General features: G+C 46.8%; 1 protein-coding gene across 7 annotated transcripts; it reads left to right on the forward strand.

Moving 5' to 3' along the window:
- The first annotated feature begins 283 nt into the window (after positions 1-283).
- On the forward strand, positions 284-25,070 carry UPK1B (uroplakin 1B). Of its 7 annotated transcripts, none has more exons than XM_062632703.1 (10): positions 284-424; positions 1,201-1,443; positions 1,698-1,760; positions 18,592-18,676; positions 19,222-19,422; positions 20,954-21,028; positions 21,752-21,874; positions 22,158-22,337; positions 23,076-23,159; positions 23,794-25,070. In XM_062632703.1, the coding sequence occupies exons 3-10, from the start codon at positions 1,732-1,734 to the stop codon at positions 23,842-23,844; spliced, it is 828 nt and encodes a 275-aa protein (XP_062488687.1). In that variant the 5' UTR covers positions 284-424; positions 1,201-1,443; positions 1,698-1,731; the 3' UTR covers positions 23,845-25,070. The 7 variants fall into 7 exon arrangements, with proteins under 7 accessions (XP_062488687.1, XP_062488707.1, XP_062488725.1 ...); XM_062632723.1 differs by having other exon boundaries at positions 1,304-1,443; XM_062632709.1 differs by lacking the exon at positions 284-424 and adding an exon at positions 446-696.
- The last annotated feature ends 834 nt before the right edge of the window (positions 25,071-25,904 follow it).

Raw genomic sequence — 25,904 nt, forward strand, 5'->3', positions numbered from 1 at the left:
AGGCAGCCAGGTGACACGCACCAGGAGACCTATTTAACTGCTGCCGGAAGGGGGATAACACAGGTGGCGGCCAGTACCGAGGCCAGGACCAAGACCAAGGCCAGTACCGAGACCAAAACAGGACCAGGACCAGGACCAAGACCAAGACCAAGACCAAGACCAAGACCAAGACCTGGACCGGGACCTGGACCGGGACCGGGACCGGGACCGGGACCGGGACCGGGACCGGGACCGGGACCCCGCACCACTCCGACCCCAGTTCCGCCCTCACCCATGATGGCCGCGCTGCCCACGTGACCCCGGCAGCACCCTCCTGACGAAGGCAAAGGCCGGCGGTTTCCCTGGCAACCGCTGCGGCGTCTTCCGCCTTCTCCGCCGCCTACGGCGAGCGACGAGCGGCACAAGAGGCCGGCGCCGGCGGCAGGTGAAGCGCAACCCTGCCCTGCCGCGGAGAGCCCGGGGCTGGGGGGGGCGGGCGGAGGTGGCTCCGGGCACTGGGACCTCTTCCCCAGGCAGAACACCCCCCTTCCCAGTAACGGGGTAGGGTGCGGGGCATGCGGGCTCCCCCCTGCACCCTGCTTCAGGTGATGCGGCTGCAATCGGGAACCCCAACACCAGCGAGTGGGTGATGTGGCTTCTGCCTCCTCTGCCCCAGGGAGGGTGCAATATACACACGGTGTGTCCCTAGGACAACAGGTAACAGCCTCAAGCGGCACCAGGGGACGTTTAGATGGAGATGAGGAACAATTCCTTCCCCAAAGGGTGTTCAGGCATTGGAACAGGCTGCCCTAGGCAGTGCTGAAGTGACCATCCTTGGAAGTGTTCACACACCGTGTAGACGAGGCCCTCAGTGCCAGGGGTTAGTGGTGGCCTTGGCAGTGCTGGGGAACGGTTGGACTGGATGGTCTTAAAGGTCTTTTCCAGCCTGGTTGATTCTGTGATTCGAAGTAAAGCAGTCAGCAAGTGAGGATCAGGCACTTGTACACCCACTGCGTAGCTCAGACCATGTCTGAAAGCTTGGGCTTCAATGAGCTTAAATGGAGCTCCTACGCTCATGGGCAGAGGGTAGACAGAAATTAAAGCCTATTAATGCTTACTCTAAGAGGGGCTGCAACAGAAGGGTGCAGTAATGGGATGTATCTGGCCTGTGGGGCTACACGTTTAAAACACTTTTTGTTCTTTACCTGTTAAATACTTTAGCAAGATCATGCCGAGTCTGAAATGGAGGAATCTAACACACCACCAGCTGCTGGAACATCTAAGGACTGGGCACCTGGAGCTGAATCCCCACCTTCAGTACCAGGTTCTCAGGACCGGTCACCTGGCACTGATTTTCCCACATCCTCTATGTGTGAAACATCGAACCAGCCAAAGGTGTACGAAGACCCCTTTGAAGTCTCTGCTAAGTACATGGAGAAACACAAAATCCTGAAGATATTTCAGGTGAAATTTCCCTTTCCCTTCTCCTCTTTCCAGAGGCTGGCTTGAGAAGTTTGGCCTAATGTTAGCTTGGACTAAATTATCCCTTACCTGGATCCCTCCTTGTCCTGTGCTTTCTTGCATGTAAACTTAAGAAATACAGTAGAAAAAGGACTCCTGGCCATCTTTGGGGACTGAAAGAGATGCTATTGTTGAAGCAGAAAGTGCAGACCACATCTGCCCAAGGATCAATTCTTCTTTCCTTCTGTCTGTCTCAGGAGATCACAGAAAAACTGGTGTACGAGAAGCCCGATGACCCCTTGCAGTTCATGTTGGTTCAGGTACGGTGCCTTGCTGAGGCTTGGTGGGGACTGTCTTGTTAGGGCCACAGCAGAAAGGCACATGGTCAACCCATGACTATTTGTCTCACTCCATGTCTGCCCTGTCTGGGAGGGAGAGAAGCACAGGGCAGGAACAGAGTGCTCAGGGTGCAAGGGACCACAGGTGCTCTAAAAGGAGGCAGAGGAGAGGTATAGGAGGGTGGCTGGGTGGAAGAGTCTGGATGATTGCTACCTGAGACGTGAAGGAAGCTTAGGGACAGAGATAGGGTCCCTCTGTGTCCCTGGTGACCCTTTTTTATCTCCCTCCATCCCACACTGGGATATATCATGCATCCCTGTTTAGGAGATCTGTCTGCTGATCCTGCAACATTAAATTAAAGCACAGGAAATTCCATCACTGGAGTGAGGCAGTAGTCTGGGAGTTAGTTAGAATTGTGGGGAGCTTCATGGGGAAAGGAGGAGGTTAGAGGAAAGGGAGCAGAGAAAGAGTCTTCTCCTTCACTGCCCTCTAGTCAGTCAGGGGGATCACCAGCTTTGTGATTTGCTGCTGGGGTTCATGCTGTACTGAATGCAGAACCTGCAGGGGAATGACAAGGTCAGTTCTGGGCACCAGTGGTAAGGAAATAGGTTCCCAAATGACCCTTTTCCTTTTGCTCAGGTGCAGTCTATGATAAATGCCAGGGAGGCAGGCACATCAGAGGGAATGTTGGAGGAGGACGAAGATGAGATGTTTCTGGAAGAGGTCCTGTGAATCTTTTGGCTGCTACTAACCTTGCTATTATGGCATTGCACAGGGCCTTCATATCACCTTGCTCCTATAATCATTGGCAGTAACTTGAAACAGGTCTGCTTGTGTCTCTGACTCCTGATTTTTCTGTTCTGCATGATTGTTTAAATCCTGAAACCAAGTATTAGTTTGGATGCACAAACTCAAATCCTACAGTGTGCACGGGCCTGCATGCACATATTGCACATCTCAAAGACGCAGGTCTGCTGAACTCCTATGCAGTCTCTGCATACAAATACATAAATTCCACATTTGGGTCACACCCAGACTTTGCTCTTCCATGCAGAGAAACCTCACAGCACAGACAATGGAAGGACAAAAGCCAGTAGAAATAAAAAGCAGCCCTGGATGACCCACAGTCCTCTCCTTTTTCATGCTGCATTGCTGGCTTACTGTCTCCAGCTATGCAACAGCGCAAGTGCCCGTCTAATACTTTGGGAGGCTGGGTCTGTGGCTTTCTCACTGCACCCAAAATTCCTCTGATGCAAGAAGCTGTCTGTCTGCTTCTTCCACACACTGGGCACAGCTGCCTTACCCTTAACCATCCCTGCTGGGTTCCAAAGCTCTGCTTTTTGTGGTTAGCCTGCTTGTATCATTACAAGTACAGTGTCTATTTTGATAACCAGAACAGTAAAGCAACAGTTGCCTGCACCCTCTGTGGCTTCAGAAGACATTACTGCTCAGGAATGTGGGAGGTGAATAAAACTAAACAAACCAAAACCAAGTGCTGGCAGCCCAGAGAATTCAGAGTCAAGGTATTCTTTGCAAACATGTCAGTTGAATGGCTTTGGAGTCTCAAAACACAGTCTACATTTTCATACTCCCCAAGTGTCTGTTTCTACCCTGTAAAGAAACTCTGTCTTTCTTGTCTCTTGCCTGAAGATTATTGAAAGTGTGCACCAGAGCATACTGTTATTTTGGCTTCAGTTAATGTGTGTGTGCAGTAGATGCCAGGGAGTCTTTTGTCACTACAGACTTTTCTCTTTTTTAGGCAAGTGCTCTAATTTCATGACGGATGGTAGTGTATTCCCAAATGACTGTCTCTATGGCTATGAAGAGAGCACCATAGAAACTTATCTCCCATCTATCTATTTTCAGCTAAAAGCCTGATGATTAGGTTGTGTGATACTCCACAGCAGAACTTAGGCCCAAAAAGTCTGGGAAAAACAGAGGCAAGGATTTGGCATACAAATTCTGTGTCTGAGAAGAGTTGCCTTTCAGTCTAAGGTTCTCAAACAGGATAAGTTAACTCATGTGTTTCCAGGTTAGAGGCAGGTAAGCACCCCTGTCACTCACAGGGCAAGAAGGTTTTCAAGGTTATTGTGAGTCTAAAGATTCAATTAAGATCTTCATGGGTTTTATAAGAGGTTTGATGGAGACTTAGGCATGTGGAGCAGTGAGATGCTTTTGAAAGCCCTACCTCAGCAACTGGAAGAATTGGACACTGAATGAAACAGAGAGACTGGTTGTTTTTCAATCTAATATATTTTTGGAATTTATAGGCTGCCATGTGCATACATGCACAGTGAATGTAAGGGAAGTGCTATTTCAGGCCTGTAAACCAGGAAATGCATGGAAGATGAAGATAGTGGCTGAAGACTACTCATCCGTATGGTCACTTGTCAGCATGTTGTCCCAAGAGATGGAGAAGTTGGCATGTCTCGAATTTTGTGGAGGAACAGGATTAGGGTGCTTTGTGGTACAGGCTTAGCTGTGAATTTCCTGTTTCTATCATTTGTGTACTGTATTTTATGTATTATATGTACTGAGAACTGTTGTTCTCTTTTACTTATGAAAACCTGTTGACTTGTAATATATTCTGGGACTATAGGTGTATGCCTTCAACATCCTGTCAGCATTAAGGGAGTTATGCAAGGAAAGATCCTTAATTTCTCTGTCAGATAAGTTGAAGTGAGCTGGAAAGCAGTCTTCTTTTGCAAGAGAAGCCCTACCCAGTGCTCCTCAGCAATCTCAGGACCAAAATCTTCCTTTGGTGGGCTGACCACCTTATCTCACACTGACACTGACCACTTTATCTCACACTTATCTCAAACTTCTTGCTGAGTGGTAGCAAGAAGTCCTCCCAGTGCATGTAAGAGAGAGCAACTGCCTTCTCTGTTTCTCAGGCCTCTAAGATGATTTGTTTGTATTTTGAAGTGCCTTTTTTCCAAGGAAAAAAGTCCAGGACCTCAATTTTATGACAAATGAAAAGCATCCTGCAGAAGGTGTGCAGATTATTGTGTTTAAGTCAGTGCCACAGAGCTGTCCTTGTTGATTTGCTTCAGTTTTGCTGAATCTTAGAATCATAGCACCTTAGAATCATAGAATCAACTCAGTTGGAAAAGACTGTGAAGACCATCAAGTCCAACTGTTACCCCAGGACTGCCAAGATCACCACTAACCCATGTCACTGAGGGCCTCTCTAGAAAAATTCTTCCGCACATTAAGGCACTAATGCACCACACTGTTGGTGTGCTTTTCCGTGGTGAAGAAAAGGAGAAAGATTAGATTTTAAATGGAGACATCTATTGTAGTCTTAATTTCAAAGTGACAGTGCCTTTTCCATAATTTCTTTCCCAAACCACTGGATCCGTGTTTCTTCTTCATAAGTGGACATTTATCAAGACGACATTAAACTGTCATTAAATTTCTTGCCTTGGGTGCTCCAAAGGAATTAACAGTTCATTGTGTGTAACTGAAACTATTCCATATAAGTCCTTACAGCGCACTAGTCACAGTATATTTGAATGCCCTCCAGTAGTGTGCTAAGCAACGTGACTAACATCTGTTGTTTGTTCTTTCTCCTCTCCACCAGGGAGATGCCCGTGCACTGAAGTACATTCTTTCTAAAAGGCTGGTTTGGGTTTCTTACCCACACCTGTGTATTGCTGCATGCTTCTAATGGACAGGAGTAGGTCATGGAGTGGGAGGTGGGGAGGTTGGAGGTAGTTAGTAATTCCCAAGGATGTTTCCTCTGTCGTTTAAGCTGGGCACTGAGAAAGTGGAGTATTTTCACAGGCAAGATTATTTTGTTGATCCATGGACTGTCACAGAAGTGTGACATCCAGTTCAGCTGCCAAAGAGCATGGTGTTATGGTGCACGCACCCTTTGTGTTGTACTCACCCAGAAGCAGGGTGCAGAAGGGCCAACCAGAATGAAAGTGTAGTCACCATGTCTTGGATCAAAACATCCATTTCTTTTTCTGCCATCTCTGTATGGAGCTTAAAATGTCTCAGATGCCCTGAGCATACTTAAGTTGCCTGTGTACTGCTGCTAACCAGTGAAAAACAAAATGATGTTGTAACTCTGATTAAAGATCCTTTGAAAAGTTCACACAGACCCTGCTCTGCTTCTTAGTTAGGTGGAGGGCACAAGCAAGATAGCTCTTCAATGGCCAGCTACTTACAGCATGAGACATTTCATTGTGACTCAATGGGTATGAATCATCGCTAAATAACACCAACTTGAGGTTAGTTTAATGCCATTGATTTCAAAGTTTCACAAGCATGTGAAACTCAAAGTAGGCAGCAACAACTATTCAGGGCTTCTGCGTCTGAAATGGAAGAAATTAACCACTGTTTTATAAAGCCTGACAAAGAGCTTAGCTCAAGAAGGAGCTCAAGCTGACGACTGGAGAATGTGGGAGTTCTTAGAAAGGGAATACTTCAGAGCAGATTGGTCAAACCCCATCTGACATGCCTTCAGTTGTATTCAAGGAAAAGCTTCTCTTGACCATTCTTTGAGCCAGTTGAAACACAGAAGAAAAAGAAGAAACATTCCCTTAAGGTCAGGCATCAATACCCATGGCTGCATTTCTGTTTTGCGACTGCCTTCAGGGAAAACATTGATGTAGCAGCATCAAAAAGGCCATGCCTCAACATAAACAAATGAAAGGGGGAACTTTGGGTTGCTGAGGTGACATGGGTTGAATGAACAGTCACTTGCCGTCTTCTCCTAGGGAAAGGTAGTGGGCTGGAATGTCACTGCAGAGCAGCTGAAGTTAGGCAAAGCAATCCCTACACATACTATACACATAATATACACATAATTCAAGACTGGGAATTGACTGCAGACACCGCAGTAGTTGGTCTGTATTAGAAAGAGCTGGTGTGAATGATTGGAGTGGGTCTTCCTTTCTCCCTTAAGGCTTTAATCTCAATTCCCCATGCAACTCCTCTCCCAGGTGGGAAGAGCTCACCCTTTGTCACAGCCCTTGCTGCCTTCAGGCACTAGGAAGGTTGTCTCCATGTCGTATTCATTCAGGAGTCTGGGGTAAACTTTTTATCTTCCAGTGTAGAGAAGAGGAAAAACTTCCTAAACTGCAGTGACATAATACCAAAGAAGAAACACACTATGAGATGGGGTCACTTGGTTTTTGTGTTGTTATTTAATTTGAGACCAAAATGAACCTTTTGTTCATTGTCACTTATTAAAGTGGCAAGAGATGGAGGAACATGAGGCTACGTAGAGCCAGACTTGTGGAGGTGCACAGCTATCTAGCACAGTTCACAAGTGAAAAGGTAGGCGTTGTAGCTGAGGGAGTGCAGCACCCAGTTTATACTGTCCATAAAGCTTCACTGTAAACTTACAAGCTCTTAAGGCAAATATCTTATTTGGAATCATGCTTAAAATGTCTTCCTACAAACTAGGAGGCAGGATCCATATTAGGTTTAGGGAGTCTGTAAGAACAAGAGGTCACCTCTGACCTTCCTCCTTCCCAACTTTCAGCTTGTCTTCTAGTATAAAACAGGAAACAAAAGTGAACGAAGACGTGGAACAGCACAATTGTTTGTTACTGGGAAAAAGGCATATCATACCAGCCCTTGAAGGAAACCACTTCCCACCTTGAGTCGCGTCTGGTGTTGGACATGAGTAGACATCAGGGAGAAGGCTATATTAAATGCAGGCAAGTGGTCAGAGAGCCAACAACAGCGTCTCCAAGTTGCACAAACACCAAGAGCACCACAGGAGTCCCTTTGAAGAGCAGAGCGATGCCTGCTCTATCCCACTCATGTTTAAGCATCCCCTTGGGTCTGGCATAATATCCTGCCTCTTTTCAAGGAGATGCAGGGAAGGGCAGTGTGCTGGATCCCCACAGTACTGAAACCAAGTACTGCCCATTGGAAAACCCAGCTTTTGGTCCTGTTCTTTGAATCTATGGTAACATAACAGAGCTATCTTGAGAGACTCCTTGACCATGGTGTGATGCCATGATGCTGATACGTGTTTGATGTGGCAGATAGGAGTGTATATGGGAGAAGCTCACCTGCTGTTGGGAGCAACAGCTCCCTACTTTTTGCCCTATTAGAAGTCTAAATGTTTTCAAATGAAGAGCAAAGCTCTTCATGAAAGGTAAGAGCTGAGCAGGCTCCAGCACAGCTATATGAAGAATTATTTTTCTAAGGCACCTTTCATAGGTGTCTTAGCAGTTGTTCATAAGCCTTCCTGTCTTTTCAGAACTCTTGTTGAAAAACTGCGCTGGAGTAGTAGGTTAAAAAGCATCTTGAAGAAAAAGGAGGATGAAACTTAATCTTTCCCATGTGTGCCCATGAGAGGGCAGCACAGACCGGCTGAGCTTCCGCTAAAGGCTAGTAAGAGGCAGGGAGGCTAACTCCAAAGAGTGTACGTCCAGCCACGGAGTAGAGGAGAAAAGGTCCATGCAAAAGGGCTGGATGGCCCAAAGCACCGCTCCACCCATCACGCACCTGAAACCAAAACCCAGTTACGGATGGGTACAAGTCTGAGTGGGTCAAACCCCAGGTACATGACAGGGTCCGAGTCTCAGAGGCTTCTCAGGAAAGTTTCCAGGTCCTTACTGAAACCTTAGAAGAGCATTTGAGAGGAAGAGCATTGGACAGTGCCTACAGTTCTATCAAATCAATGAGTCATGTGTGTGAGACATCAACCACACCCTTGCCAAAGCACAGGCTGTCACCCCACGGGTACTATAAACTCGGCCAGGGCACACATGCTATTTATTTCCATCCCAGTGCCCCTAAACATTGCACCAGCCAACACCCCTTTGCTATTCCCCTTTCCTCTGGCTGCTGAGGTTCTTGCAATAAGGCTCTAGCTTGACTGTCCTCCCTCTTCGGTGCTCCAGCCCTGTGGCAAGATGGATGGTGGAGATAAATGAGACATGTGCTTGCAGCACTTGGCTTGCTGCATGTTGGAAAGTGGATAGTGACAAGCAAGCGTATGTAGATGGCAGTGCTCTGCTGCCAGCCTGCTACAGCCTCCCACACCAGAAGTAGCTAACGCAGAGGAGGGAAGCAGGATGGATTTGGGAGGGATGAGTTATCCCCAGATGCCTTTTAATAATGAGCTGGAACAATTAATATGAACAAATCTGTTTGCCCCCTTGCAAACAAAGTAGTAAAGGTGCCCAAACAAGACCTCTTCTTTCTACCATGTTGTGGCTTGTGACTGACACAAAGGATCTTGGAGGAAAGGGTTTTAACCATCAGCAAGAGCAATGCAGTCACTACGTCCAGACAGAACAGCTTGTTCCCAGTGTGTTAGATGAAGTTCAACTGAACCACCAGCACCAAAAGTCCATCACAGTGCCAAGGCCAGTCAGGAGACGGGACCACATCCTAATAAATATATTGACACTGACATATGCAGTATTCCAGAGGCCAGAAAGCTCTCAACAATAGAGACACTTTCTAAGCAGATCTTCTCTGGACATTGTCAGCTTTTTAAAGAAGCTATCTAAAACACAAGCAGAAAGTTTGTCTTCTCAAAAGTCTTATGTCCTGAATGTATTTTGTAAGATCTCAGGCAACGTGACATTCCTAGCCTTCTGTGAGCCTTCCATGTGGTCAGGCTCCCATTCAGAGTGAGCTGGCCTGCCCTCATCTCACAATGAAATTCAAGGGGAAGCCACGTCTCATTTACTGACCCTTTTTACGCCATCAAGGGTGTTGGCTGGGCAACGCCACTCTTGAAGGGCTTGGCTCCCCTCCCCTGCCTGGAGAATGTCCATGGTGGGAGGAGAGCCAGGGCAGGGTTTGACCTCCAGCACCCCCCAGGCACCTCTGTGCTTATCTTCTGGTCCCTGAACATACAAATATGTGACTTGTGGGTTGCTGAAAGGCCAAGGTGAGATCAGCTCAAGGATGCAGATCTTTTGGTCTAGGTCTTCCCTTGCAGAAGTTAGCCTCAGGCCTGTGAAGATGCTCTCCTATGAGTTTCCTTTGTAGCTAGCAAAGGAAAAGAAGCATCCTCAGGGTGAGATTTAGAGCCCAGATCTCTCTCACTGTGTACAAGAAGGCAGCCTGAGGGTCTTCTTTATTCAACAGCAGTAGCAGCCAGCAGAGGTTAACCTTTATGAACATCCACTGTTTCTCTAATCTTCTGGGTTGCGACCACTGAGAAAGGGAGCCACAGCAGTGGCCTGATTGTTAACAGTGGGGTACCGAGATTTCATTTGTTACTGCCTTTACCACATGTGCAGATTCCACTATGAGCAGTGGAATTTTCAGGGGGAAGCTGTTCCCTGCCTGAACCCAGTTCTTTACCAGACAGAGCAGCTTCCTCCAAGTTCTTCATCCTTGCTGCCTGTGAGGAGAAGAAACAGTCCCTTCTGAAGGGCTGAAAGTACAGATTTTCATGTAATCACATGATTCCAGTAGCTTGGGCTTTATGAAAACACCCGAAATTGCAAGTCTTAACAACACCAAAATACAGCCACGGTTATAAACTCATGAATAAATCCACCCTACAAAACGAGGATAAAAAAGGTGTATCCCTCTCCTTCCCCAAAAGATTAAGAAACCTCAATCTTTGAGAGAATCACAGAATCACAGAAAGTGAGCTTTATTGCACTCTTCTTAGGAATGGAGAGTGCAATGCCATGTTCAAGGGTGGATTGTGCATTGCCAAATGCAAATCCCAGGATTACTAGCATCACAAAGGTGCCTGTATCTGAGTTTTCTGTACTGCTCTTCACCAAGGTACCTGAGGTTTTAGAAAGAAGTTACTTACTGCATTCCACGTTATACTAAATATATACATACAGGCCTGCTTTTTCAGGCTATATGTTTGCAGACCTAGCCCAGCGACCCTGTGGTTTATCCTAACCCACTATAATTAGCCCATGGTCGTTGCTAACGGTATGCCATTTGTCTCCCCACACTCAGCACTGTTTGGTAAACAATTTCAGGCACAGGGTTGCTCTCCCCTGATCTCCCTAGGTGGTGTTCACTTGTTTATCCTGCACACCCTGCAGTTACTCCTCTCTCTTGAGGCTGAGAGCTATAGAAATGGCAAAGAAAGGGCAAATATGCTGTAGGAAGGGGGAGGCAGCTGCAGCAAAAGCCAGGACGTGGCTCAGGAGACAGCAGGCAAGGCTGGCTTGAAGCCAGGCCAGCTGCAAACCCAAGGGACATCTGTCCCCCATGGCTCACATCCTCACCCCCCCGTGTGGATGCACTGAGACGGGAGAGAAGGCGTTCATGAGGAATTCCCTTCTCCTCCACAGAGGAGCTGGCCCCCAGCCATGGCACATGGAGGGTCTGGGTGGCAGGCACGAGCCTGAGACCCAAATCTGGCCGAGGGAAGGAAGATTGAACTGCGGAGGAGGAAGCAGCTGTTTGCAGCCCTCCTGAGAATGCGGGAGCAAAGCCAGGGGGCAGGCAGGAATTGGGGCTGGTCAGGGGGAGGTCACTGACTGTGGTGGTGAGGATGGGACTCTGCCACGAAAGGTGCCCTCATGGGCAGCGCCTGTGCAGCGTGCTGCAGCAGGGATGCTCAGATGCACTCCTGGCAGTGATGCTGTGCCTTGCTGCTGTACGCTGCCAGAACCATCATCCAAGAAGTCCCCTCGAACCAAACAATGTGCATCCAGCTGAACCTGTGCATGGGTCTTACATGAGCTTAGCCAACACTGCAGCCATGCTGCTCGGATGTGGAATTTCCTAACTGTGAGATCTGATCTTCCCATGCAACATCGCAAATGCAGTTCGGAGACTCCTGTTCATGGATAGGAGTGGTTCCTTCGTGATGCTGGCATGAGGCAGTCACAGGAATGACACCTGGGACCCTGCTGCTTTGGCCACGACCTCCATTTCCTCCTTGTGTGCTTTGTCCCTCCCTAATTCCTCCCTCTCACATTCTTAAACCATTATTTCCATGCTATGAAGAAAAAAAATCAAACTATGTAGGAAGGGTATTCTTAGAGTAGGAGCAGGGCCAGCCCATTGGAATTGCCCACAGCATCTCATCAGCCCTTTTCAGCATCTTTATTCTCACTTTGGGCATCCTCCAGCATCCCCAACCTGCCAATTCTGAGAAAGCACAGCATACTTTGTGACAGGCGTGTTCTCACATTGCCCTGTCATGCAGAGAGCACATTGCTATAGTCAAGTGATAGAGCTCCTGAGAAATCTCATTTTACATCCCCATCTGAAAATGGGCCAGGCTGTGGCCTCAGCATCTGACTGTTCCTCTAGCGAAACCCCAGATCGCAGCGCGTCTTCGCTCCCAAGCCAGCACTTTGACTTTAACTCACATATAAACAGAGGTGCGTATGGGTCTATGTATGGATACATGTGAGGAAAGCACATACATTAATGGATTTGTATATGTGCATGTGTGTGTATGTACATATGGCTCTGTGAGGGGGAATGGGTGTGCACTTGTGAGTCTGTAACTTTTGGAAGTGCAAGAGCTTGCACAAATGTATGGGTCTGGTTATATAGAGGTGTTGGCACAGATCATCTGAAGTATGCCAGCGCAAGCACAGACCTAACAGGGGAGGCTAAAGCAGCCACAGGCAGCTCACTGGAAGTACCCATGGTGGCACTTGGGCTTCCCACTGCATGGTTTGTCTCCCCACTGCATGCCCTTGTTCAGGTCTCTGATGCTCTGCTCTGCACATGTGTTCATGCAAGCTCGTAGTCTCAGCCACACCAGGGCTGCCAAAAGATGGGGTGGTGAATGCACTGAAATAGACTCCACATGTTGTAGGGAGCACAAACAATGGGCAAACAGGTCTGAGTTATTTACGTCCAGACAAATCTGCATCCTTACTCTTGAACACCCAAATGACAAGCTTATTGTCCCTGTCTACTGGATCAGATTGGCTGCAATGGCTGTATCTTCTTTTGCATGTTGCCGTGATACCTCACGGAGCTGGAAATGTCAAAAGCCAGGCTGAAATCTCATAGGGATCTTACAGGAGAGCTGGATCTCTCTTCAGTTGTCTCCAAATACCGAGGAGATCCATGAAAAGTTCTCACTAATTTCCCACAAGATAGTCGCAAGGATGGCTACCAAGGAGATATATAGATATTCTTCTGACGTTTGCTTTTGACTTATGTAGGGCTCTAAAAACATCACCCTTCCTAAGGCCATTATTCATTTGGCTGGTTTTTGCACCAGCAGATGAAGAACCCCAAGCACAACCACCTGCACTTCTGCCAGAGATGTGCTCACGGCTCCAGTAATGTGAATTATGGCTTTTGGCAGACCTGTAGAGGAGTCAGTGAGGGAGAAGAAGGTGAGAGACATTCCTTTTCTGCTGTGTGCCTCAGCCTTAGCCCCTCTCAGTTCATTACAGGCCAATTAATACATGACATATATTAAATATGTCTATGCTTGACTTTGCTCTGTCTTAAGAAGCCTGAATGTGTTAAAAATCCCAAGGAAATGCAATAGTCTCCCCACTTTCCATGTTCTCCACAGTTGTCTTGCAGGGTAGCCAACGCCTACACTTGTGTTTCCAAAGAAAATCAAAAGCTAAATGAAATGAAAATGGATCCAACCCAAACCACTGGATTCTCCCCATGCAACGTAATGAAATGAAAACGCTGGCATTATTTTACTCTTTCTTTTTTCCTAGTCAGCCCATTCTTCTTATACCCACGTTCAAGCAGCACTCCAGCAACCCTAATACTTGCACTTAAGTCCTTCCAACTTGCCCATCCTCTTTAAAGTTCAAGTGTCTCCTACAGGTGAGTCACTCACCCACCCTTTGGAGAGTGTAATAATAGACATTTTTTGGAGCTTTGTGCTTTCAGCACAACAGCATTCCGATACGATCTAAGAATCACAGAGACACCCTCCGGTCCCAGAGGCACTGGCGAACAGGTTTGGCTAGAAAAAAATAGTTTTCCTCATGTGATGGGCACCCTACCAATCACAAAGCACTTTCCTCAAGCCATCCGGGCTCTTTAAAGCCCAGTGGAGGGGTGAGAAAAGGGGCTTTTTCAGCTCTGGATGTGGGTCGGGATTGCTGTTGGGAAGCATCACAAGAAGAGAGGGGTGAGTGCTTTGCTTTGGTCATCGTCTTCCTCTGTTAGGAGGAAAGGAGGCTTTTAGGTTTAATGTTTGGTATTTTAGCCCCTGGGCTGTGTTTAGTATGTGGGAGTCTGGTACCTGGCTGAGGTTAACTGCAGAAGATAATATTAAGTATTTCATCCTTCTTACCTCAGGCTTTGTCTTCTTTACGGCTCTTTTAATCTGTTTCATATTTTCTCTCCTGAAGACTGGGGAGAAGGGAATGGGAAAATTAAATGTGTTGCAAAGAGTGTAAAAAAAGCAGGGATTTTTGCAGGGAAAGATGATTCCTGTAATTCCCCCTCACTTGTGAAAATAGGAAAGGCAAAAAAAAACCCACTCAGCTTGTTTTGGCTGTGCTGATCTAATGAGGGAGAGAGGAAAAACCTACCTCCCAGCTCTATTTCCCAGGTAATTATGCTTGATGATGATTTACCAGCCACTCCACCATTCACACAGGCTTCATTTCACAGCAATCCCTCTCAAAAGGAAACTTAATTAGTTTCTGACCCCTGCTTGATGCTGAGCTTTGGTTTTGCTTTATTTTTCTCCCCTGGTAGCACAGAATAATTGGCTGGCTCTTCCTTTCCTGAGCGTGCTTGACTCCTAGTGCACAAGCCCTTCTCTGTCAGAGGTGGCTGCATTTTGATACAGGTGGAGCAATGGGGGAAGTCCAGCAGGGCAGGAGGAATGTGTGGGGTTGTATGCTCTGGAGCTGTTTGCTTTCCAGTAAGTAAACAAGTGATGAATCGACACTTCTAGAGCGTTTGGCTTCTTACAGCAGTGTCCAAGCAACTCGTCAATAACGTATTTAATTGCATCCTCTTTAAAACTGTGTAACTCTGAAGATGGCCCAGGCACTTGGACATTATCTTCTCTTTAAGCCCTTTAAGGGATATATTTTCTGCTAAAACAGTTGGGGGGAAAAAGGAAGGTTTATTATTGCTGTTTGGCCCCTCAGGGCATCAGAGTCTAGAGCAGGTCAGGTCTGTGTCTCACAGAGGCTTCCCGTGGCACTGGCATGGGCACTGATGCTGGCACAGCACCTTGGGCAGCAGTTCCACCCCACTGGCTTCCCTCCATCAGTGCCCCAGCCTCATCTTGCTCATGCCTGTAGAAACATGCTCTGCAGCTGAGCACAAGGGGCAGGAGGTGTGGGGCCCAGCTGGGTGCGGGATGAGGTTTCTGCCGTTGGATGGGTTTGTTTAGTTGCGCTCGAGTGGTGCGGAGCCCGTCAGCCAAGGTGTGTGGAGCACATGAGTAATAAAACAAATGTGGCCCTTGTCTCTGCCTCCTTACACAAGGAGGTGAGTGCAACGCCCTGCACAGGGGCGCTGAAGCAAAGGGAAGCCCCTGTAAGTCCCTTTGATGTGCTGTGACCTCCATAAGCAGGGTGCAGAAGCAAATGACGCTCACAGGGTTGTTTTTGGACACTCCTTAGTCACAATTCTGGATACCACCATGAAAACTGGTTCAAAACACAAGGTAATCAAAATGCAACCCACTTCTGCATGGGACAATGCCAAACCAGTTCTTACCCACTAAGGTTTTTTGGATGGAGATGGAGTAGGACTAAGCTAAGCAGGCAGCGTTCATCTCTAAGGCTATTGAAAACCTGTCCCACTCTGCAGAAAGAGTGCGGAAGGTTCAAAACATCAATAATCCCAATGTGTGTGAGGGTTGAACAACAGAGACTGAATCCTGCTTGAATCCAGGAACTGCTGTGTGTAGGGCTTCCTCTGAGAGCTTAACTAGGGCTGTCACCTAAAATACAAGGGCAGAAGCCAGTCTCTGCAGAAAGGAGCATCCTTTTCAGCTCCCGAAGTTGTGCTGCATGTCGTGCAGAGCCACTCTGAGCAGAGGAAGGGAGAAGAGATGAAGAAAGCTACAAGGACATGAAAATAACAGGTCCTGTGCAACTTGAGGAATAGGGGGAAAGAGGGCTACCACTGCTCCTGGGCTCTGATGAGCTCAGCTGGACCTTTATGGGCATCAGGAGTGCATTGAGGGTTTGAAGGCAGAGAAGAGGGGAGATGTTGGAGTCTGAGTTCTGACCAGGGCATCGGGAAGATGAAGAACTATGTGCTTCAGGAGGGACATAGGTTTTCCTGGTACAATGGGAGCAACAGACATCTTTCCGAAGCTACTTGTAGCATGGAGCAAAGTGTGTGGCAGTGATAACTGAATACCTGGGACCTAGATGGGTTATGACTAAATTATAAGCTACACAAGATGTGCTGAGGAACACTAGGTCCATGCAAGTTCGAGGCTGAAATCCCAGGAACTGGTCACCTTCTTGAGTGCAGATTCTGGATAACAATTGCATCCAAAGCTCTGATTTTTCTCAGGGGTTTCCCTGAAGCCCCCAAGAAACTGCATTTGGGTTGCAAAAATGATCCCAACCAGTCTCAAGGAAGTCTCCTACACCTCCCAACTGATCAGTGTCCGCAGGCAGGAGCTGCTGGTTCCTGTCTCAGGGGATGGGAGGAGGACTTCAGCTCATGTCACACCCAAGGGTGGTTGAGAGTCATACCTGCATGCAGCTCGCCTTGGGCAAGCCAGCCAGGGTTTGCCTCATGTACCAAGTGCTGTGCGAGATGCTCTTGCTTAACACAGCTTAGCTCAGAGTCATAAGGAGCAGGCAGCCTGTGGAAAGACCCAGATCCATTACAGTGTGTATTGTTAGGTCTACATTAAAGGCTCTTCCTTCCCTTTTCCTCTTCTTGGACTCTGCTTCTCCCGCCCCGCAATCCCATTGCATATAAGTAAGGTACTTGAGTGCCTTAAGTTCCTTAGAAGCTTGTCACCATCCAGCTGATATCTGTGTGGTGAGGACTGTGTGCAGCTTTCCTCCCAGCTACAGTAGCCTAGGAGATGAGCTTGCCCCAGGACAAGAGGTTTGCTAACTTGGACTGGTGTGACTACATTAATACCTGCCCAAGGAAAGGGAAGAGTGAACCAGGTCCTGCCTGCCATGGAGGAGAAGAAGGCCAGCCTGTGGGGAGGAAAGCTCATGGACTGGGTGGACAGCACACATACAAGGTGTTGCTACACTGCAGGGGGGTCTGTAGGAGAAAAAAGGAGGGAGAAAGAGCTTTCTGCAATGTTAAGGAAAGGATTGTGGGTTTGGTAATCACTCTTGGTGTGATCTGTCGTGCCAGCCACACGGCACACTCAATCCTGCTGTCTTCACCTGCTTTTCCATGGAGTAGTCAGAGTTCACATGCCTGCATTCAAGCAGGGAAGATTTCCTTGCTTTTTTGGACTGACCTCTCACTTGGGGTGTCTCTTAGTTAGCAATAAGTAAAGGCTTTTTGAAATTCTCTTGAGTTTGCAGCACAAAGATCCATGAACCAGGCAGTGGCGTCCCCAGTTTTAAGATGCGTAGAGGACCACCATCCATCTCAGGTTTGGCAGACTCCACAGTGTTCTATTGTAGATCACAGGTAACCAGACATTGCCCAGACCCAGATTTGACCTGCAAGGCTGTTCTTTATTCCCCCCGAGCATTCTGGCTGGTGAACAAGTTTGTTAGGGACAAAGCTTCAGTTGAAGTTGTGAGCCTCTCATTTCAGATACAGAGCAATACAGCTTCAGGTATCTTAGGCTGGCCTCCTTTGGAATAAAAATGTCTTCTCACCTTGGAAATGACAGCCATCCCCAGTCACATTATCATGGGAAAACATTTATGTGGTCTTCTGTTTGTGTAATGGTGAGAGCACTGGAGATGTCTCCCCTGGGTCAGTAACCCCAGCAAGAGGAGGCACTAGTGCAAATACTCTGGCTGTTCAAGCTGCTTGTCCTGTGGTCTGCTCAAGTTGGGCCCTCTTTAGCTTTTCTTTCAGAGCTTGTATTTTCTTAACCACCGAGCAAATGCAACTGTCTTGGGATTGGGTTTCCCCCCTGTCTCCATGCACACATGTGCTCCATCCCTTTGAAAGAAGGACTTGGTTGGCACTGGCATCTGGGCTTGTTTCTCCAAGAGGTCTCACGCCTCTGACTAGTGCCTTTATGCTGCTCCCTGTGGAAGGGGGTGAATTCAATGTGAGGTGCCTGGCCGCAGCCTGCAGGATATAGCACTCTCAGGAATTTGCTGGGAATGCTATTTGGCCTGGGTCCCATGAGCCAGCTGCAGCCTGAGCTGCTCCATCCCTCCCTTGCACCTGACTGGGAATGGGTGTCTCAGCTCTAGTTCCTGGCATGGGTGGGAGATGGGGCTACTCTTACACTAAGTTGCTGCCAAGCTGTGTGCTATAGTTATATGTGTAGGGTACTGCTAAAGCACTGTGGTTGCCAGTTTAGTCCTGTTGGTAGTGCTGGCCAAAATTAACAGCCAGGAGGGTGTACAGCACATCCTTGGATAAAGCCAGCTCCTCTGGAAGAGGAGCAAGATGAAGCCACCGAACTTGTCCGCTGTCCATCTGGGTGTAGCTGGTGTTTCTAACCAGACGGAAATACAACGCCATGGGCTGATATTTGCATAGGTGCTGTTGTGGTGATGAAAACCGTACCCAAAAGGAAGGCAAAGATACTGCCCCTGAGTGGTCCCAATCTTCTGTAGCTCAAATATCAGAAAGAGTTTGAGTTACCAGTTTCACACCTGGGGAAGTTTCTCCTCTGTAACTGCTATGAAGCAAGGGTTGGGAGGTGTACAGAAAGGCTATCAGGTTCTGCCTATCATTCTCCTTAGGGATAATATCTATTTCTGAGTGAAGCCTATTATACTGGTCTAACTGAAGACTGCCTTTGGATTTTCCCAGGTTGCATGAAGAACTGAGGATGGCAAAAAGTGATGGCATATGCATCTTGCAGGGTCTATTAGTCTTTGGGAATGTGGTCATTGGGGTAAGTGAAGTGGAACAAGTATGGGTGGAGGCTTCCTTCTAGTATGACACTTCTTAAAACAGCAGTTTCCAGCCATGAAATCCTTCTTCATGCGTTAATTCCACACATAAGTACACCAGTAATGCATAGAGGAGGGGTAAAGGAGAGCTCTGTTAGTTCATGAGTTGGGTGGTGAGGGGACACCAAGGGACAGCAGGGGCTGATCCACAAGACCAACATGAGTTCTAGGTGAAAATCTCTTGCTGCTGACCAACATCTTCCCAGCCATCTCCCTCCATATAGTGATGGGTAAGGTTCTGTTGATTCTTTCTTAACATCCTCAAATCCTAGGTCTGGTCTCTGAGGTCTAGGCTGGCTGAGTTTTGTCTGCAACTCTCCTGTGAAGGCCCAATACAAGAGATTGTAGAGCTGGGCAGAGGAGGAGTTGGGTAGCTCCTGTTTGACAGGAAGTTGAATGAAAGAAAAGTGGTCTCCATCTTTTTCTGTCTCTTCTGTTTCTTTGGGGAAGCTCGATCTAATGGATTTCCTGAACTTGCACTTTTCAGATGTGCGGCATTGCCCTGACAGCAGAGTGCATTTTCTTTGTTTCTGATCCCCATGGTCTCTACCCTCTGCTGGAAGCCACAGAAAACGATGACATCTATGCTGCTGCCTGGATTGGCATCTTTGTTGGCTTTGCACTCTTTGTTCTGTCTATCCTTGGTATCATTGGAGTCATTAAGTCCAACAAGACCTTGCTGCTTGTGGTAAGTGTGGCAATGTTTGCCTACCTGTTGCTGCCAAACTGACAAAATGATGCCTTAGTTTCCCTGCTCACCTTAGTAATCACACGTTGAGCAAAGACAGCTTCTACTAGTGGCAAGGAGCCAAAGGTTCTTCTTGATCATGGCTTAGTGTCCCACATGGTGAGGACACATGCTTGAGAAGCTCCTAAATCAGGCTGAGGGAATGAATGGTGGTAGCCACAATGGAGGTTTAAGCTGACTGGCTTGACTCTGACCTTACCCTGAAGCAATGCAGAAGCACTTGTGCAATCAGATATAGCTGGGATGTGGTTTAGATCCTTGTTTCTCCCCACTGGTTACTGACTTTCAGCTGTCCCACACCATTCAGTTAAGGAGCTGATAAGTAATCACTTCTGTACAAGGCATTAGTATGTGTTAGTATACCAAATAAGGGTTCAATTGGGAACATTAGACATCAGCAGGCAGGCAGAAATTACAGGGGTGGGGACAGAGAGCTTTGGCTAAGGCAAGAACAATGTTAAGGTGTGAACAAATCTCTGTACAATTTCTCTCTTAGTTCCTTAGGTTGGCAGTGATTGGTGCTTTCCTTAACGAAGGGTAGAGCCGAAACCTCAGGAATCAGCTCTCTCTTGGATTAATGTGGAATGGCAGGCTGTCTGTTTTAACCAAGAGACACTTAGAGATCTGAAATCTTGTGCCATGAGCTGGCCAGCAAACAGATGAGGGAAGAGAATTCTCTTACCTCTGAATTTTGGTGTCTTGTCTGAAATCCAAGGCTGTGGTACAGGAGAGAGTACAAGGGGCAGAAGCTGGGGTAAGAAGGAAATAAATGCCTTGAATCGAAGAAGATCGCTGTAAATAGTGGGAGGAGAAATAGAGACATGAGAACACAAAGAGGAAAACTGGAAAGGTTAAAGGGATTGTGCTGAGAAGGGAAGAGAAACAGTGAAATAGACTCTAAGCTGATCCTCAGGATCTTTTTTCATGAAGGATCTTTGTTCACATAGTACCAAGGCCGAGGAAATCTCACAATGCAAAATCAGGAGGATCTGAAAGACACCCTAAATTGCACCTTCTGCTTCTCCAAAGTACAAGCTCTCCTGATAGGAGTGAATGGCTTCTTGCTAAAAATCTTATAGCTGGCAAGTGGAAGAGGAAGGAGGAGACATCGCACAAGCATAAGTCGCTAATGAGATGCAACAAAGAAAAGGGCAAACGTTATTCTAGGACATATCAGACAAAACATTTTCCATGAAGGCAGGGTGATATTAATGCCATGAGCTGATGAGATCTTGTCTGGGAGAGGCAGAACAAGTCCAGTCATACACCTTCAAGAAAGCAGAAGAGAAGGGCTGCATGAATGTTCAGGGCATATAGAGGACTGAGGATAGGATAGCCTGGCCTCTGCTGCCTTGAATTGTAGAATCATAGAATCAACTAGGTTGAAAAAGACTTTTCAGATTGGTTTCATGCTTAATCTTGAAAAGACTGCTTAGCTGTTCCCCCTAACTCTGCTGTCTGTCTCCCACAGTACATCATTCTGATGCTGATCACTTATGCATTTGAAATGGCTTCTTGCATCACGGCAGCAACTCACAGGGACTTTGTGAGTATTTCTTTCCTCAAGTATTCTTGCAAACCACATTGGGTAACGTTTCAGTTCCAGGGCACACGATGGTCCCTTTCAATGCAGTAAATGGCTGGTGTGGTGATACAGTTTAAAGCAAAGAACTGCTGAGATAAAATAAGACCCCATGAGGAAACTCTCCAACATTATTATCCTAATCAAGGAAATTACTTTGTTCCTTTTAAAATAGCTTTGTTATTTTTAACACTTTAAAACATTTTCAACCTTGTAGTTAAGGAAATACCAGTGTGAGTTAGCTGAATCATCGATGCAGTGTTTAGTCTTTCAACCATAGACTGATTATCATATATGCAGAAGACAAATCTTCAGCATTGCCCTAGGCAGTGTTACTGGTGAGGGGAAGATTATATGGGTTGTTGGAGATACTGGTAGAGAGGGAAAATACTTGTGGTGCTTTAGTTCCAAGCAACATATCAAATGTAACCCCTATATTCTGCACATCTCCTGTGATAGAACATCTGGTAGAGCCTGTTTAAGAGTCATGCTCAAGAACTATGTCTGTTGCTCCACTGCTTCAAATCCTGCCCTTTATGTAAAACTGGGAGAGAAGCAGCATTCCTGTTCTCCAGGAAGACACTGAAATAAGCAAACAAACCCACCCCAAATAACACTATATTTGCTTTACATGGTCACTTATTCAAATAGTTTCTGCAGTCTTCATTTGGGTTTGTTTTTCTATAGCTCACTCCAAATCTCTTCCTGAAGCAAATGCTGGAGAGGTATAAGAAGTCAGAGCCAGACAATAACAATGACAAATGGATGATTGATGGAGTCACAGATACATGGGATAAAATCATGGTTCAGGTAATAATAGCACAGAAATATCTCACTAATTACTAAATCCTCTGCAGCCCTGGAATTTCAAGTCCTCCTTGGGGCCACTCAGTAATGAAAGAGGACGGCATCTGCCTTGAACCTTAGAGAAAGTCCTGCCACCCTCCCTGCTTTGCTCGTTTATCAGACAGCAGACTGTCAAACGCAGGCACTCCAGAAATGTACACTATAAATCTGTGGTTAATGCCTAACCAGCCGTGTGGAGGGCTCTGACCTGCTCCTATAAAGACCATTCCCTTCTCTTGCCCTGCAGAACCAGTGCTGCGGCGTGCATGGCCCCTCCGACTGGCAGGAGTACACGTCCGCCTTCCGCGCCACTCACAATGATGCTGACTACCCTTGGCCACGCAACTGCTGTGTTTTGGATGACCAAGGGTCCCCCACCAACCTCGATGGCTGCAAGCTTGGAGTCCCTGGCTACTATAACAGCAATGTAAGATCCTCTCAGCTTTTCACAGTTAACATGTGTTGGTCAAAAGCACCTTGCTGGAAGGGAAGGTGTTCAGAAGCTTTCTGGAGGAGAAGCAACACCTGTAGTATCCATGTTGCTGAACACAGGATAGGTTGTAAAAAGGCTTTCCTTATGGAGAGAGAGCTATTAAGAAAACTTGCCTAACGCCATCACTAAGAACTGACACCTCCAACATGTAGATGGACAGTAGCTAAATCAAACTTAGCCCAAAGGTTAGTGCACACAGTATAAGTGAGCAAGTCAATAGCTCTCCTCCTCAAGGTAGAACTTTTCAGTAGACAGGCTTGTCCTGTTCGGTCTTATAGGTCACAAGCATCAACTACTACACTAGTAAGCATTTCTAAAAGGTGTTCAAGATTCCAAATTTGCTTACAGCTTCTTGTTTCTGGAGGTCAGCTCTGTGTTGGCTAAGTTTGGTTATATATATATACTCGGCAAGTGGATAGCACAGGAGTGCCAGTCCTTGAAGTGTCTGAGATGGGCCTACTTTGTATTTGAAACTAGAAACAGGTACTCTATCTACAAGTTATCAATAAGCAATGTAGCTCCAGCTTGCCTTCTTGAGACCCTGTGAGCTACCCAAGCTGCAGTAGGAGAGGAGCCTGTCACCTCAGTCTCTCTCAGAGGTGGATAATCTCATCTCCCTGTGATACAAGCTCAGAGCTGCTGCTGATTCATTCATTCACGGTTGTCTTACAGGGTTGTTATGACGCTATTTCTGGGCCTGTAAACACACAAGCCTGGGGTGTTGCCTGGTTTGGTTTTGCCATCCTCTGCTGGACTGTGAGTACCTAATACTTGCCTCTATTTCCGCTTCTCTTTTCTTTCTAATCCACACCCAGTTGGGTGGAGGTGGATGACAGGGCTGACTCATTTAAAGGGTCTGCAGATTATAGTTATTCTTTTGTCACCAATCTGCTTGTAGCTGTTTCACTGACAGGGCTACATTTGCGAGTTCCTCTCCATTCTGGCTTCCACAAGGTGGGGAGCTAGATGGCCTTCCAGCCTTTTGTGGCTTGCTGCCGCCTCAGTAATGCAACAGAGCCAACACAGCTTGCAGATACTTGTTTGTGAAGGGTATTGGAACACCTAAACAGCAATCATGACAGATAATTCAGTTTGTAGTTCAGAGACTTTGTACGAGTGTTCTAAGTACTCAGGGTTCAGCAGCTTCATGACGGATAATCCCCAACGAGCTGAGTGATCCACTCAAGTAGTTATGGCTGCACATGCCTTCTTTCTTCACTGTGAAGCTTCTGTGCAGATAAAAAAGCTTTAAGCTTCCTCTGCCTGAACAGACTTGGCTTATCAAGAATTTCTGTTGCTTTCTCCTACCAATAGGACCAAATGGGGTGGGGGGAGAGGTGGGGAGAAGGAAAAAAGGGAGCAGAGAAACCCAGTGGTCTTCTCATTTCAGTTCTTCGTCCTCCTTGGTACCATGTTCTTCTGGAGCAGAATTGACTACTGAAGGCCCGGTATCCTCAGCGCTGCCCTGAAGCACCATGTGAAACAGCATTTGTCTCCTGCTCCATTTCCCTTATGCCATGGAGGATTTGAAGTTTTCCCACTACCTCTCCCATATACACTTTTGCCCTCTAAAAACTTGACACATATTGCTGACAACTCCAGGAAAGAATCTTCTTGTCCCTTATTTGCCCTTTGTTCTTCAGCCTTAATGCCTCCTGGCTGAGGCACAATCCTTCTTTCGTTGTGCAAGAAATCCTTGGAGCATAAGATTAAGAAGTGATCTGATTTGCTCTATGATACCATCAGAAAGGAAAATGTCCATACACATTTGCTTCAGAAAAATTTCTCTCTAAAACTATGTTGAATGTAACTCATAATGCTAAAGGCTCCAGCAAGGGCTATGTGAGCAAAGCTGTAACCTCCTGTGACCAATAAAGACAGATGCTGCAAGAGAGAAGACTGCAGACCTCTCTAATCTATTTTATTGTTCAGCTTCTGTTCCTGGTCTCTGTCACCCCTTGCCTTAGAATAAGGTAGATTCTCAAAGAGTTTAAGTGTGTCAGCAGTAAAGCAAAGTCAGGGATAAAAAAATCTGCTGCTCGTCAAGCCCTAAATCCAAGCCTGCCTCCTGTCACTGATGGACTACTGCGTGTGCTCCTACCTTCAGAAGTGCCAGTCCAGGAAAAGCTCCACTTGCTAACAAGTAACTGCTTCAAAAAGCTGTTATGTACTTCACACAAGATTTGTGCAGAGTAAGTGGGGTCCTGTGCTGTAGTTGGCATTGTGAAAGTGGCTGTCTCAAGCCCTTAGATTACCACGCTTCTTGCTTCAGCTACCTACATGTGTATGGTCACATCCCCCCTGTACTTCTTCTTTCCACATACCCAGATCAGGTAGAACAAAAGGCAAATAATGACAAGGAATAATTCCTGTGAATAATGCAAGCAAGGAGCTCACTGAACCAAATCCAGTCCTTGCATCAGCAGTTACAGTTCTTGCTCTGCTCAACAGAGGCTGTTTACTTTGGCCCAGACTGATCTGGTGTCTTTCCTAGTAAACACTTCAATAGTTACATGTGTCATGTGAAATATGCTCCTGTATAGAGCGTTTTAAGGTGAAGCCTCTTCCAAAGGTGCACTGGTTCAGGTCCTCACACTGGCCATCAGCCTTGATTCTTTGTTTTTGTATATTCACCGAAATACCAATTAAAAAGAAGTGGAAGTGAAATCTTTCTCTTGTTTTAGAGTGTGTGTTTGGGAAGGGAAAATGGTAAACGTCTGTATCTGGTACATGTGGGACAGTGCAAAGGCAGGCTTTAAAATCATGTATCCTGAAGATCAGAGTGCCACTGTGCATGGTGCTGCAGAATCTCTATAGCTGAATAGGCCCTTGCTAGGCTGCGGGGGGAGAGAAGGAGGCAGCTATCAGGGTGAAAAGTTTGGGGAAGATCTAGGCCCCTGCAACATAGAAGGGTTTTTCTCTATGAGTGTGCCTTCAGAAAGGAAAATCCTAATGGATCTGCCACTTCACTGGTTCGGTGGCATGGTGACTGTCCTGGAGATGCCCCACTATTAGCAATTTCCATAAGGAAATTAGTCTTCAGCACTGTTTTTTGAGACTCAAGGCATGGATAGAGTGTGTGGACTGTGCATGTCAGTGGTCTGGGGCTTTTGGTGGGGGAGTTTGGTGGTAGAGGATTTTTCTGTGTATGTTGCTGTAAGCTACAGCAATACCTAAACCTAAAGAAGCCTAAAGGGAACGACTGTCTGCCTAAGTTAGCCAGCAATAGCAAAGACTGGGTTCTCTGCTACTTGCCATGAACTCAAATCTCCACCAACCATAACAGCAGAGAGAAGAGAAATGGGGAAGGAACGACAGTGCAGCCACAGAGCCTCTGTCCTTGCTTGACCAAACCCCTCCAATACCTCCTCAATCACGGCACCCTTCATGGATAGCTGCTTTCCTGTGTAAAGTTCTCTTGCTCAAGTTATTTCTGAAACTCCAGTGGGTGCATTGACTGGCTGTGGGACTAGTAAGACCTTCTGCATATGGATGTGGCTG

This window comes from Pezoporus occidentalis, unplaced genomic scaffold (genome assembly GCF_034315485.1).
Source record: "Pezoporus occidentalis ecotype Australia unplaced genomic scaffold, CSIRO_AGI_Poc_V1 ctg111, whole genome shotgun sequence".
In the NCBI taxonomy this organism is placed as follows: Eukaryota; Metazoa; Chordata; class Aves; order Psittaciformes; family Psittacidae; genus Pezoporus; species Pezoporus occidentalis.